The following is a 15,940-nucleotide window of genomic DNA, read 5'->3' as shown; positions in this document are numbered from 1 at the left end:
GTATCTCAGCAAAGGTCTTGTCTTCATTTATTCAGGCAGTCGAGAGTTGTCCATAGAAATCAAGGCTAGGAGTGTATAAATCAGTATAAGGAGCCAGGGAAGGTGACTATAGCGCCTAAGATATAATTAATACAATAACAATCAACCATTCTGGTCATTTTGCAATAAGGTGTGCTCTTCTGTCCTACTAATGAGACTCATCACCTCTGAAAACTTCCTTATTTCTGTGAAAGTGCTTTGATTCTTAGGCTTACATTTTTTTCCTACGGAATAAATTTTAACTGAAAAGAAGCACTGAAATTCACAACTGGACATCCTCTCTGCATTAGCAATGCTTGGGATTTTTAATATTTTTTTTGCTGGGAAAATATAGGCTATTTGAAATGGAAATACTTTGCTGGAATGTGCAATTTCAGAAACATTTTCATCCAACAGTGTTTTCCAGCTCTAGGCTGAATTTCTTCTTAAAACCAGGGAGGAAAAAGACTTCCTGATAGCAATTATGTGAGTCCAATAGCTTGAACTCTCCCCTGAACTTTCATTAATTGGCAGGATCCTCTACTTGGCTGTAGCTGCCAGGGACTTACCTGCTGTGGATGTGGCAAACCCGAGTAGCCAGTTATACTGAATCACGTATTTCACTTTGCTGATAAACATTAGAAATTTTGTCATTGCCGTTTCTCTGTGCTCATCTCGAATCAGGAAGACAAACAGTGTGTGATCAGAGTGAATATGACCTCTATTTGTTTCTTCTTATTCTGTACAGCTTCCAACATTACGCCCAGTGGCGTGAGTTTGAAGTGCCTGTTGGTGCCACCATCAGCAGTGTGACCGGCATCCCCACATGCTGTTTAGTTCCCTTCCCTTTTCAAGGGGCAAGAGGATGTACAGTGGGGTATTTTGTTTTAGAAGATTTGGGGTTTGGTTTTTTCAGTTTCTCTATTGTTTTGTGGTTTTTTTTTTAAATATATACAGCTATTCCCATATACCTGTGATGGAGAAGATGAGATAAAAAAAATTACTTTGCAGCTGGAGCAAAAGGCAGCGAGGTTTGCACAGCTGTAAGGGGCAGCATTGAAGAGAATGGTTGCGGTGCTCCCTTGATACTTCACAGCAAATCAGCTTCTTCCAGAGAAAGAAATGGGCTCCTCTGGACTCTCCATGGAAGTTTTGCTTTCCACACAAGGCAGCTCTTCCTTTGTTTTAATGAGTCTCACTTGTCCTTAGATTTGCTTTGTTGGAGCAATAACTTTCTCAGTGGGAAATGAGACAATTTTCCCAGTGGCTTGTTGGCAAGTAAACGTTCAAAATCAAAGAAGTACCTCAAAATACTCACATAAATCCTTGAAGGTGTATTACAGTCCACAACAGATGGTCTCTTCAAACCCATGCAGTGGCTCTGGGCAGTTGTGGAACAAATTCACCAGGTGGAAAACAGGATCCTCCAGCCATTGCACTGAGCATCCTATCTACACCCGGTGCTCTGATCTGAGCTGCCAAGAGATCTTCTGGTGGGAACATACAGCCTTGGTTTTGGGTTCGTTAACCCTAAATGTAATGTTGCAAGCGTTGGCCGTTAGGATTTGATTCAGGCATTTGACTCTGGGATGTGGGATGCTGCAAAGAGCAGCACACTGGAGGATCAGGCACTGGTGACTGCATTGCAGCTGTGTTGATTTGCAGGTGGGCTTGCTGTGGGAGCTTAAATTTCCATCAATGTTGCACTAGAATCACCTGCTTTGGAACCAACTGAATTTGAAGGTGGTCATACAGATAATCCTATATATGACCCTTACAACAGATTAGTCCCTTTTGAAGTTGGAGGAGTTTTAGTATAGAGGTCTGTTCACAGGAGATCTGGTAGCAAGCAGGCTCTCACAGAACTCAACTGTGGCAGGGAAAGGAATATTATTTTAAGACTCTGGATACTAATTCTTTGGTACTTTGCTTTCCTAGGAAGTCTGTCAATTAGATTTAGAAATCCAGAGCATATTGTTTGTCATTTTATTGAGGCGCCTGACATCAGCTGAGCTTGTTCTGTCTCATAGTTCTCTTCATTATCATTCATTTTTTCACCATGTTTTGGACTGAAATACCTTTTGAGTATTTCAGCTCCTCTGGAAACTCACTTATGATCTCAGCAGAGTCTGCAACACCAAGATTGATCGACTTATGATCTGCAGGGGTCAGATGAAGCAGCACATTCATTTGAACTGCAGTAGACATCTGAATGGAGGCCAGAGACACTGTGTCCTACTCCTGTCTCCGTTGCTGATGTGTTGCAGGAAGTTAGACAAGGTACTTGGGAGCCTTTATGTGTATGGACATTTGTCTGTGTCTATGGTTAATCCTTGTGAATTCATGCTTATAAAGAGCATGCAAAAAGGAAGCAGAGGGCTTGAATCCCTCAAATATAGATAAATGTAAGCAGGTAAGTATCATGGTGGAATGGCTGATAGAACTGGAGAGATGCAGCTTGTAAACAGAGCTTGAGAAAATCATTATCTCTTGTATACAAGTCTATATTAAAGGAAACTGATAATTTCCTATCCTAAACAGGACTAAGAAAAGCTAGAATTTCAGCTTTTTGTGTATTATCAGGGATGGATGTGCCTCAGGACTTGAAATTGGGAAGGCTCATGCACAGAGTTCACATTAATAACACTCTGGGTTGGCCAACATCTTGACTTACCTGTGGGTGGCTGGAGCCACGGTAGGCAGAAACATTTGGGCCCACCACTGAGATGATTAAGATGTCAGTTCAGGCAGCCACCAGGGCAGAGATCTTGTGGCTGGGGTCCCTTTCCTCTCGGTTGCGGGCTTGACCAGAAAAGTGGTCGTCAAAAGGTCATGACACTGCTGTCTGCTTCCGTGCAGGTTTTTTTGAAGTTTCTTTAATGTTTTCTTTTAATGTGGTATGCATCACGCTGCCTTGTGCCATCACTGCAATACCCCCAGTATGATTTGTGGAAGAAAAATGATGTAATCCTACTTCTGGGAACAAATGCTGAATTTAGCAATGGTTTCAGTATAGCGTAGAAGAAAGGGAGATGGGAAGAACCGGCAAACAAACCACGACATGCAAGGCCATCAACAAAGGATTTTGTAGGAGGAATGCAAGACATATATGGCTAAATATTTGTTCCCTGAAGAACATGTGTTTTTCTGACTCCTTTTTCCAGAGCACTAATAACTAGACCATCTGTTTGCCTCTCTAAATCAGAACAAAGCCCCTGAAAACCCACCTTGAAAAACAATTAGAAATTATCAGCTGTTTGTTTTAGCATCTAATAACTGTAATTAGCAAACCTAATGACATGTTTGATTATTGCATCCCATGTCTCTGAGCCCAGTGGGAGGCAGGAGATGGGACATATTGATTAGAGCAATTGAGACTCTTTACTTCCTTCCATTTTTTATTTTCTTTTAAAACAGTACGCTGGGTAGTTCTCTGAAGACTGTGCATGTAAAATTGGTGTTGAGATCATGGCTGACATGGGGTAAGATTAGCCTCCTTGGGTGGATTAATAACAAGCAGAGACAGAGTTTCTGTGTTCTTAGTTGCTGACTTTTAGCCTAGGCACCATGAAGCTCTGACACTAGACTCTGACTAAGAGTCAGAAAAGGTCATTTCTGCTCCTGGTTCTTCAAGTGACTTGCTGTGGGATCTGAGCTGAATTTCTTCCCTTCTCTGTACCTCACTATTCCCCTCAGTAAAAAATGAAATAATAATAAAGAAGACGAAAGGCATAGACTCCCTGTACAGCCAATGCCAAAAGATTTTCTTCTCTTTTAGTGCCTGTTGCTACCTGTCTGGAGGCTCCGTTAGAGGAGATGAGGGTCCTAATATAGGCATGTTATCTAAAGTTCGGTGGTGGTAATTTCCCATTTAGTCTGCCTAGAAAAGCTGAGATTTGTGGTTATAAAGTGGAATGGAAAAGCTACGTGTTATTAGTATTTAAGAGAGTAAACCACAGTTACTGAACTCTGCAAGTCTTATGGTGAATTAAACATATCATGGTTTGCTGTGGAAGAAACCTGATGTTTCTTCATATAGGCCCTTTATAAGACTGTGAATTATGCAGACATTCATAAAAATTAGGGATTGCTCATGAATAATTTGGAAACAAGTGAAGGATTTTAATATGTACAATGCAGTTGTAATAATAATTTCATCCTATTCCTCAAAGCATAAAACAGTACTTTTATCACAAACGAGAAACATTTGTTTCTAAACCACACATTTCTTGAGATTTGCCCTATGTCTCCTTGTTCTTCTGTGCCATAGGACTAGAAGGATTCTGTCCAGGCATTTATTTATCCTTCCGTCATCCAGAAACCTCCAACTGGGTCATCATGTAACCGTCCTCCTCCAATGAGAATTAACCGATTTTCTCTGGTCTGTCCTGGAAAACTTCTGACTGCGCTAGAGCCTTATTTATCCTGCTCCCCTGAGGACAGTTTAGATGAATTGTTGAGGGACAATTTCTATCCTGAAGCAAAGACAGGATAGGAACGTTCTGGACCTTGTTTCCTTTTTTGTAGCTGAAATCCTTGTGTTACTGTTAGTAAAAGGGTCAAGAATTTTCCAATTTAACTTTTTCAACCTACCAGAATTTAGATATTTTTTTTTCATTTATTTTTTTTTTTTTTGCAGAGCTCTCTTTGGTGGAACTGTAGGTGGGAAAGGGGTCTCTGGCCAGAAACACAATTTTTAGTTTGTGAGCTGAGGTGAATGGGCAGTATCAGAGCAATCAGGGCTGCTGGTCTCATGGCCCTTCTCGGGTGTTTCATATCCTGGGAGAGGATAATAACTGTGGGCTTGGATGCCTCCCTTTAAGGCTTTTCTGCTCTGTAGAAATATTTAAATAATTGGGAATGGAGGAGGAGACGGAACCTTACTGAGTAGCGGGTAGCATGTTCTTCTGGGATGCAATTCAAATTCAGGTCTCTGCTTTAGTGAATATCTGGAAGCTTTTGAAAGCCTTGGTTACATCTTGATATGACAGGAAATTTTTCAAAACCTTGAAAAGCTTCCTGTGTTGAAAAAATATTTCCCTCCAGCTTTAATTACTACATTGGTTTGCCATTCTATAGGCTGGCTTTCTTTTCCGTTGGACACATCATGCATGATATAATAGTTTTGGCATTGTTACTGTGTGTGAAATAGTCTCAAGAAAGGGAGAATGTGCTTAAAATGAGGAATTTTTTTTTATACCTATATATGTATATAGGTCTGAAAATAAAAATGAGCTTACTTCCTTGTAAATTGAATCCTCATTACATTACACCCCCATTCTCATGCTACGTGGTAGAGGTGTGGATCAGCCAAGGTGAGACCAAATTCCCATGGATCTTCGTCACATTCAGGTTGTGAAGCCAAAGGCAACCATCAAGCACAGAGATTCGGGTGGAGATTAGGCAGGTCAGTTTTTGTACTCCATATGTACCCCTGGCTGCACAAGGGCTCAAAATGAAGTTGGCATCTCGTTTGCCTTTCCATTTGTACCTCTGGGGAGATCAGACATGGCCTGGCTCCACTGGAGGGTTGCACGATGCAGCCCTTCAGGTACAGAGCATCCACTGAAAACTGGGAATTTCACGGCTGGCGAACTGTGACACAGGGTAACGCTGGCATCTCTAGCTGTATAGAACAAGCTTATGTAAGAGACTTTGACTTGTACAGACTCTTTAGACAGGACTTGGAAATTTAAAAAAAAATATTTTTAAAAATGTATATATAGTAACAATATATTGTGGCATCAACTGAATGGACAGTTTCAGAATAAAATGGGCCGGGAGTGTGTTGTCAGATGGGAGCTGGATCTACAAGTGGCTTCTCTGATCTGGAAGCAGGGCCAGCTGGAAAACCTGAGCCTTGGGGGTACGTGCGTGTGTCTCATCAGTTTGGTTTCTGGTTTGCTCACCTGCAGGAACTCCTGCCATGTGAGGCACCTTCTTGATTCCTGATCTAAATTCTGGCCAGAGCAATTCTCTGTCCTGTAGTGATCCATCATACTGGTTTCCCAAGTGCACGTGTGCTCTCATGCTGATCCTGCTCTTACAGCAGACCCTCTTAGGGCTCTTCCTACTGAATAAGGGTGTTTAGGGACCCTACAGAAGGCATAACCCCATAGACTAAGGGCCTCTTTTCTGCGTGAGAGAATGCGGCATGATCGGTGCTGGAGATGCGCGTGTTGTTGTGTAGCTTTTTCTTCTTGTTGGCCAGGTAAATTAGTTCAGAGAAGCATGTCATTTTCCTTTCTCAGGAGTGATATTTCTGTTAAAGGGATTATACTTCCCATTGAAAAGCGCAAACTCATCTACATTTTTACAGTTTATTTGCAAGGTCCTTGCAGTTCTGTGCTCGCTTTTTGAACTGTAGTTTTGCTATGACTTTTTTTCCTAGATAACAATGCAAACATGTATCTAACAAAACACAATTCCTGAAAAAGTCCTGTGATAATATGTGAAGAAAGAACTAAACATTGAGAATCACAGAATCACAGGATATTTTTGGTTGGAAGGGACCTTTGAGATCATTGAGTCCAACCGCAAAAAAAACCAAAAAACCAAAAAAACAAACCAAAACCAAACCAAAAACCACACAAAACAAACGCCCACAACCACACCCCACCCCACCCACAAACAGACGCAACCCAACAATCTCAGGCACTAGAGCATGCCTTGAAGTGCCATGTCTACACGTTTCTTAAATACCTCCAGGGATGGTGACTCCACCACCTCCCTGGGCAGGCTGTTCCAGCGCCTGACCACCCTCTCAGTAAAGTAATTCTTCCTAATATCTAATCTAAACCTCCCCTGCCGCAACTTCAGACCATTTCCTCTGGTCCTGTCATTATTCACTTGGGAGAAGAAGCCAACACCCACCTCTCTACAACCTCCTTTCAGGTAGTTGTAGAGGGCAATGAGGTCCCTCCTCAGCCTCCTCTTCTCCAAACTAAACATGCCCAGAGTGAGGAACTAGATTTCAGTTTCAAGCTTATTAAACTTTATTCACAGCAGAGAATAAAATATGGTGCTGCAGAATAGATTGTATTCACCCTTATATTTGTAATTGTTTAATTAAGGGTAGAGTCACTCCTTTATGGCTAAGCCTTTTGACTACTGCTGTAATAGATGAAGTGCCAGACACTGGCAGTTTAAAAGGAGTGGGTTTTAAGACAGGAAAGCTACAGGGAAAAAACCCAAACCAAGAGTCATTCCAGTTGCCAACAACACTCTCTAAATAGAAAGCATAGGAGGCATGAACTTATAATCAAAATTTCAATTTCTAATGAATTGCCAGTTAGATTAGAATGTCTTACTACATAAACATTACTGGGATACATTGCCTCTAACTGGCAGGATGTCGTAAACTATCTGGCAATGAACGATGCAACACACTGAGTAACAGTGAAAAATACTTTCACTTTCTTGGTGGTGACCAGTTTAAAACTATCCCCACAGTAGGATTTTATTAGCGTTGCTTGCTTGGATTGGCGGTTATATTAGATTTGATGAGATTAGGTGAAAGTCAAAAGAAATGCTAGTAGCAATTTTCTTTTTGTTGTGGGGGCTTTTTTTATTTATTTCTTTATTTCCCCTTTGGAGCTCCAGCAAATGCAAGCACGTCTTCCTCAATTAGGCAAGCCTGAAAGCTATAAAGAGTGCATGGGCTCTTGAATGTGCTGTAATTTATGTTTATCAGTTCAGTGCACATAGTTTTTTTGACGTGTGCTTCCTGCCTGATTTTCTAACAATCCTTTATTTTCCGCAGGTGGCCGTGATAAACGAGGTGGTCCTGTCTTGACCTTCCCAGCCCGCAGCAATCACGACAGAATAAGGCAGGAAGACCTTCGGAAACTTGTGACTTATTTGGCCAGCGTGCCAAGGTAAAGCTAGAAAGAAAACACTTCAAAGCTTAGGGTGGATGGATGGGTGGGGAACTTGTTCTTGGCAGTTGCTGATTTCCAAGTATTAACATTTAGTACCTTCAGTTCTTGGGACGGAGAAACAAAAGTGTTCCTTTCCTCCTCCTGTGTACGCTCTGAGGATTTTATCGCACACGCAGCAACACAGGAGCCCTGGAGCAGAGGCAGTGCGAGCAAACCCAGGCTTCAGGCTTGTGGCAGCAACGAGGAGAAGCTCTCATCCCCATGTTTCTGCGTGGCTCTTCTACAGGAGCGGAAAGGGAGGAGAGTGCATAGAGGTCTGCAGTTAAATATAGCAAGCTGGAGAGAGCCTGCTGTCTGCTGTTGCTTTTTAATACCTTGTGGGAGGTTCAGGAGAGGTGGCATAGGGGACTGTAGCTGCTGGGGAGGAGAGCCTGCCCCATGCGAGGAGCCAGATCTTCCTGCTCCAGCACTTCCCATAGCTTTCTCCAGGCTGAGGAAGGAACATGGGTGGACTAAGGGGGAAGGTCTCCAAGAAAGGCATTTCAAGTGGTTCTGCATGTAAACCAGCACCTTTCCCCACATTAGTCCCCATGTCCCTCCTCCAACATGCAGGTCCCCACCCCTTTCCCAGGGACGCTGGAGGAAGGTTCTATTGCCAGTGCATATTTATCTTTGTAAGCTTTGGGAGATAGTTTATAGGGCTCAGTGCCCAGGTAGGTATTTCTGAGCCAATGTTTAATGCCTCTGAGAGTACGAGGCTATGTACGCCCTCATCCAGCTTCCTTTCCCTATTTTCAAGCTTGCCAAATATCCTTTCCCAGTAACCACTGCACCGGTTATCAAGGTGAAGGTTAGGTTACCCCAGGGCAAGTGAGGGGCTGAGAAGGGATGTTCAGGGTTGCAATAACACACCCTCTGCCACCCAGGAGCTCCTTCTTTTTAAAACCCAGGGTATGACCTGTTAAACGGTACTCATATTTTTGCAAAGAGTGTGAAGTTAACACCTGGAGGGCAGAGGGATTGGCTGCATCAGGAAATCAAGAGATAAGGGTCTTGGGAATGCATTCAGTTCCTTAAACAAGTGATGTGCAGAGAACAAAGGTTCCATGTTTGGCATGGAAGAGAGTCGAGGGCTGTTTGGAGGCTCATCACTCAGCTGCAGAGAGTGAGGGGCAAATGCAGCCATGTGTGCCAGATCTGCCAGGGCTCATTTCCTGGACTTCACAAGTCCTCTGGCGATGCATTTTTTTTGCTGTGTTGGACTTTTGCTCATCAGTGTTTCACTAATAAGCTGAATTGGTTTGTTTTTCTCCCCACCCCCTCTCCTTTCTTCTTCTAGCCAGCTCTATTTTCAACCATATAGTGAGAGAGATTACAGACATGCTGCAGGGCTGGGAGAGCAGGAGGTCACCCCCTGGGAGTGCATGTCCCAGGGCTTGGCAATCCCCCTCCAGCTGCTGCAGTAATGAAACTGCTCCCTTATATCTTATCATTTTTCGCATGGTCGCGAGTAACGAAGATATGACATTGCTTGGGGTTGCAAGCAATTGCACAGCAAAAAATTACGTTCTAACATGTCAACCTTTTCTATTAATTGCTCTTTCCTCATGGAAGTGACAGTAATAGCAAGATATATCCCTTCTGTTCCCCACTCTCACACAACTAAATTGATCAGCTCAATCTGCGATGCTGCTCTTGGTTGCCTCACCCTGAATCAGCCCAGCAATGATTTTTCTCTGATGATACAGAAGATACAGAAGGAGTAAATACAAGACCCAGCTGTTTGTTTCTCTAAAAACACTAAAAAAGCATTCTGTCTCCTGGTTCCCACTGTAAAGCCTTGTTCGGCCCTGATGTTTGAAGCCTTTGAAGGACATCTGTCTAGCTGTACCAGAGAACATTCCTTCCTCTGTGGTACAACTTCCCATCATGAAAATGTGCCCAGCGGTGAGGGACTGGCTACTCATGAAGCACTTTCACCAGTTTCCCAAGGATCCTTGCAGATTGGTTCTGTGGAGACATTAACCAGAGTACTGTCTCCGGCTTGGGATCTTACATATTGAGAGGTGTGGAGCAGAAAGCAGCGAGAGAGATTGGAGGTCTTAGAAAAAATGGTCTGTGAAGGAAGGATTAGGAGGGTAGAGCTTGCTCAGCCTGGACAAGAGAGTGAGAAGGGTCTTTGAAAGCATGTTGTGATGCTGCTGCAAGGGAAGCTTAGGCTGGATGTGAAGAAAAGGTTTCTAATGGATTCGCATTAGCACTAGAATAAGTCATCTAATTAAATTCCTCCATAATTTTATAGGCAAACCTCTGGCATGGATATAAATGTTAGAGAGAGGGCGTGATGAATCAGGAGGTGATTTCTTTAGGTTCCTCGTAGTCCTGTTTTGTCTGGTGCTGCAGCTGTGAACTCACGGCTGTAGGAGGGAAACGTGACCACAAACTTTGTGGGTTTGGCACGCGGGATTGTGTAACCTGTGTGGTGTGAGAAAACACTGAAAACTCATTTTCTCTAAACATTTTGTTCACTTTAGCAAGGCCAAGCATCAGAGCTTTCAAACTTATTTACTTTTTGGAAACAAATACATGGAAGGAACAGTTTGAATTCATATCACTGGCTCCCAGTTTATATTTATTCTAAGATGAGTGCTGTAATGAATAACTGCATCAGCCATCCACCAAAATAAACAGTTTCATTAGCAGAGACTCTGAGCAGGATGTCAGGAGAAACTGCTCTGATGTTCAGAGTGCTGAAAGGGGGAGAGTTTTCTGTGCTAGTTGAAAAACTAGAAATTCTTTAGGAAAAAAAAAAAAAAAAAGAGGCTGTAATTTATCATATTGACACCAGTATAATAATTCTTTCTTTATTCCCGGTGCAATGGTTTCTGAGTGAGACAGATTGCTATCCACATTGATACTATCTGTCACTTAACCCTTGTTTTATATCTTAATGGCGGGGGCAGAGGTGGCGCATTGCTGGGAGCTTTGAGCAGGTATGAGATTGGTGATGAAATATGATGATAGATTAGGGTAAGTGAAACCAGGGTCTTGCGAGCAGTTTTCAGAGTTTCTGATTCAGCTTTCCACAATTCCTTCTTCCAAACCAGAATAGTAATGTGGGTTTTCTGAAAGCAGCAATGTGTGTTTGAGTGAGAGCAGAATAGTGAGGGCTTTCATGCAGCTGCGAGTCACGGTCAGGCAAGTTCCTGCAGTCCGTGGGGTTTCCTGTGTGCCTGAGGATTACTGCTTGGGGCTTGGGACTTCAGGTCTAGGAACGCGGTTTATTCGTATCCCAAAATGGTAACCTTGCAGTCCATAGTACCTGGGTTGACTTAGGGGTCCTGGAAGATTCAAAAGACTGACCCTGCAGTCTTGGGTACTAGGAGGAGGTTGCAAAGTGGGTATCTGACACTGGGGACAAATGTCCTGGTTCTGTGCTGTACACTGTTTTTTTCAGGCATATCACTAGGTGCATTTCTCCAAAAACTTCCACTATAATTAGTTACTAAGAAACGAAGACGCTATTCATTAGAAGTAAAGACAATTGCCACGGATGCCAGATTTCTACCACTCTGCTGTTTTCTGCTTGTTTTACATTTGCACTAATGCTTTCTGGATAGGCGAAGCTGTATTTCTTGTGAATGAGGATAGCCCCTATTTACATGCAAATTTAAATGGGATGTGATGTTTAGAAATTTGGAGGGCGTGACTGAATCTAGGATAACATGGTGTTTATGATCGGGGGATCTGAGTGGGAATTTTCTGGCCTCGCTGAGGATTTTATTTTTCAACACCAGTGCAGTGCCATCTATTCCAGTAGACTGGGTTTTGATTTATATGTGTGTAAATGAAACTAGCACCAGGCCAATCTCCTCTGCGAGCTCTTTGAAATTAAGAATTAAGTTATGCGTAGGCTATAGGAGGATAAAAAGGAGACAGAATATTATTAGCCTGAGTTATCTCCTCGCATGGTGAAGCAATACGATGAAGGAAATGTTCTCTGTCAGCTATAGTGAATCTTCCGGCTGAACACATCAATCTGTTTTGGAGCCAAGATAAGCAGTCTTCTGTGCTCGCTGCAGAGGGGGAAACCTGAGATGCCTCGGAGGCCTGTATTTTTAAAGACATCTACTTTTTATTTGTCCTCTGTTTAAAAACCTGCTCAAATATTTTCTTGTTCTGGGGGACATCCAGGGCTCATAACAGCAGCAAAATGTTTCCAAGGGACAGCCTGTGTGTTTGAAGAGCTCCTCGGAGCTGCCCGAGTTTGATGAAAGGTGCTAGGATCAGTAAAACAACTTAAGTGCCTCTAATAATTACTGCAGTGATTGGGGCTTTATAAAATTAGAAGAGCAATACAGGAGACAGCAAAATGTAGCAATACTCACCCACTCTTGGATTTATTTTAAGCTCTTCTCTGATGACCTGTGGGTACTGTGTGTATTAGCTCCTCTGGCTGGGAGTAGTGTGAAACTCATTTTGTTGATTGATAGGAATTAAACCCTAGAGCTCTACTTTCTGTTACATGATCCTAGCACAAAAGAAGCTTTTGAGGATCATTTTTTTTCTGGAGGCTATTATAGATCTACAAAAATAACGATGTGTTTTAAAAATAACACCAGGGACTTCATACTAATTTTAGTAATTAAATATCTGGTGCCATCTATAAGATAATTATTCCACCATACACTTGTATCAAAATACCACAGTAAAAAATGAAGTGAGGCTAATAAGGCTAATGGAGGTTTTGTAAAAAAGCCTTTTGCTACTGGATAGCCAGTTCGGAGCCAGCCTCCATTCTATGTGGTATTGGTGCATGACGTTATTATCACCATCAGTTAGGGATTGGGGGACTTCTGTGGAAATAGTTGTTGGTCTCACCTTGTTCTCTCAAAAGGCTTCTGACCACATCACTTTGTTTTGTTTCCTGTGTCCCTTTACTGACCACCTCAGGAGCAAGTTACACGTTCAACTCTAGTTGGAGATCAGCTGCTGTAATGACCTCTTGAGACATTTTATTCCTAGATAAGTGGACAGTGGCTATAATTGATGTTCCAATTCTGCATTAAGTGTCTACAGCTGCCAGCTTGGCAAGCTCCCCTGTTTACAGCAGCTGCTAGAAAATGTGGAATTCCTAGAAGTGCAGAGGGAACAACAAGAGCCATCAGAGCCTGGGGAGCAGGAGTTACGAGAAAAGATTGAAGGTGTTACGAGAAAAGATTGAAGGTGTTGGGGATGCTTAGGTTAAAGAGAGGGAAAGTAAAAGTTACGTGATTACAATCCAGTATGCAAGACTGAGCTAAAGGAAACAATTTGGTCTTGGTGTACATGGCAAACAGGACAAAAAGAAACAGATTAAAATCATAGATTGAAGAAATGAAGCGGGTTTCTGTAGCATCTTCATCTTGGAGACCCTGTTAGAAGGTGCATCAGGAATGGCCCAGGTATTGTCACTCCTGTCTCACAGCAGAGGGATGAAAACATCAGCCTCTCCAGCTCTTGTGACACTGCTTTGTATAAATCTGTGGTTGGTTTTTTTTTTTAAATAGGTACAAGATTTTCATTTCCCATGTTTGTTTATTTTTAATCCCTGGAATTTTTTTTTTAAATTAGTCCAAAACTAAGGTAAATGGAGGCTTTCTTTATCAGTTTCCAAATTACTTCCTGCTTTCATTGACCGTTGCTGTTTTCCTGGATAGAGTAAGGACTGATCTTGCATGGCTCTGGGCCTAAGGCAAGTGTCCTCTATTCTTCTGCCTTCCATAGGAGCTGAGAGCACTTTCAGACTGGTTCCAGCTTGGTGAGCTGCTGAGCCCTGCTCTGCCTTCCAGCTGGATAACAGTGCAAGCGTTTTCAGACTGGTTTTGTGATGAACAACACAAATAGCATGGTACAGAGCTTTGCGGTTAATGTACTGTGAATTGCACCGCTCACGTAGCCTTTTTCTTCTGAAGACTAATAAAAGGCAGGGTAAGCTGGGCTCTGCATATCACTTCTATCAGCAATCACCAGTATCTTCTATTTGGTCTAACAGAAGTCTCTCTCATCTCTCTGTTGTGAAATAGAGGCAAATGAGAGTAACATAAAATTAAAATTGAGACAAACTCATGGATATCCAATTCTCTTGTTTCAGAACATAAGTTCGGGGTCTCGAATAAAATAAAGACTGATGTTATTTCAAGATTGAATTCCTTTATTTGAAATAAATTCCTTAAAGGACATAGAAAATACTTTGCAAATACCCTTGTAAGTTGTCTATCTTGTATGCAAAAAGATTTTCACCATTTTGGAAGACCTGAAAATCTGTGACTGTTTTTTCACACTAACTTTTTCTATATTTGTATATTGAAGTAGTAGCTTGCTTCATTTTATTCTATATTAATTGTATTCCAGTAAATAATTGAAATTACTGATTGCCACATGCAGAGAAACCAGGATTTCAACTTAACATTGTGTTTTTAAGCATTCTATTCAACACTCAATATCTGCTTAATTTTAGATTATAAATCTGCAATTGAAAATAGTTTATATGAAGGAATCCCTCATTTATTGTGTCTGAAATATTTCCAAGGCAATTGTTCTTTTTTACAGGGTAGAGGAGGGGGTCCAGTTTTCTCTTACTGCCAACCATGCAGACTCATGCTGAGATTTCAAAGTCATATTGGATTCTTTCTGGTTCATCTAAAGTCTCCAATATAAAGATTCTTCAGTGAGTTACTCATTTGAAGATTTAGGATTGCAGAGGTAGCCCTACAGGCCAAGTTTAACATACAAGGAAAATGCACAGGTCTGGAAGAGAAGTTCCTTTTCCTGGCACTGTGCTGCTTTTCCAGCCCAGTGAGAGCTCAATCATGCCTTCTTCAGTAGAGTCAGCAGATAAAGCTCAACCAGTGGGGACAAACCTGATGGAATAAAAGGGTCACTATTTTATTTTGAGCTCTTCCCAAACAGCAAAGCAAATGTCTCTACCTGGTTCCGGTCCACTGCCTTTTGGTTTTACTGGTCTGGCCTTTTTTGCTCCAGCCCTACCCTCCCATTTGCAGGCTGTTTCTCCTCACAGCAGGTAGCACATTCAGGCTGCAAGTTCAGAGCAGGCAGAAGGACAGCCAGAGGGACAGCCCCCATCTTCCCAGGTGCACTGCACAGAAAACAGGCTGCTGTGGCCAAGCTGTAGCTCCACAGCCTTACCACACCTGGCTACTCACTGAGAGAGGAGGTACTGGAGAGTTCCTAAAATCCTATGAGCAGAGGTAGAAATGCCTGTGGTGGTGCTTCCCACCAAAGGCATGGCCAAGGGGGGCTGACCTGGGAACAGCAACCTCCTATAAGGATGGTGACCTCATGCAGGAGCATCAGCTGAGCCTCCTCAAGGCATCCTGAGGGATTGATGGCACAGGGGTCTGAGCTTTGCTAAGGCACTGAGAAAACCCCAGCTGTCTTCTCGGGGGAACCTCAGACGCTGCTTGGCTCCCCGGCATGGGCTGGGGGCTGCTGATCTCTGGCTGTCCTGTGCAGCCAATCCCTGTTGTCACTGTGTTTCTGTTAGCAAGGTTGTAGGTAGTGTCTGACTATATTTCCAACGGGGCATTTGGGAATGGGAAGGATTCTGCTTGGAATTCTCCAAGTCTGGAGCAAACAGAAAAAACAAAGCCCCTCACCATGCACACCACCACTGCTGAGATGCTAGGGCCACCATGACTGAGTGACACCAGGCGGCACCAGCAGGGTCTGGGGCCTGATCCCATCTCCTGAGCTGTCTCACGTAGAGCTGCACTCCTGCACTCTGCTTTTTGAGCTGTGTCCAAGCCCTTGATCTGGGGATTAGATCAGCATTGTTCCTCCTCTCTAAATGGCTTTTGCATGTTGGTTGTACCAGTATTCGCTGCCTGGAAGAAGAAGCTAAAGTGATGGAGAAAAGGCAAAAACTTGTGAACTGGATATGTCCTGCACCCGCTCATTGGTGAGGGAGTCAGTGGGAACCACAGCCTGCTAGAAATTTTATACAGAGCATCATTTTCTCCATCCTCTTCCTCAGTGGCTCT

The 15,940-nt window shown here is 42.8% G+C and overlaps 1 protein-coding gene across 1 annotated transcript in view; it reads left to right on the top strand.

Moving 5' to 3' along the window:
* The window catches only part of KALRN (kalirin RhoGEF kinase), a 492,654-nt gene that overhangs the window by 168,423 nt on the left and 308,291 nt on the right, over positions 1-15,940 (top strand). Inside the window, 1 exon segment of the mRNA XM_074144827.1 lies at positions 7,781-7,895. Coding sequence (XP_074000928.1) covers positions 7,781-7,895 — 115 coding nt within the window.

Source organism: Numenius arquata, chromosome 3 (assembly GCF_964106895.1).
Source record: "Numenius arquata chromosome 3, bNumArq3.hap1.1, whole genome shotgun sequence".
NCBI lineage: Eukaryota > Metazoa > Chordata > Aves > Charadriiformes > Scolopacidae > Numenius > Numenius arquata.
This window is presented reverse-complemented; position numbering and strand designations above follow the sequence as displayed.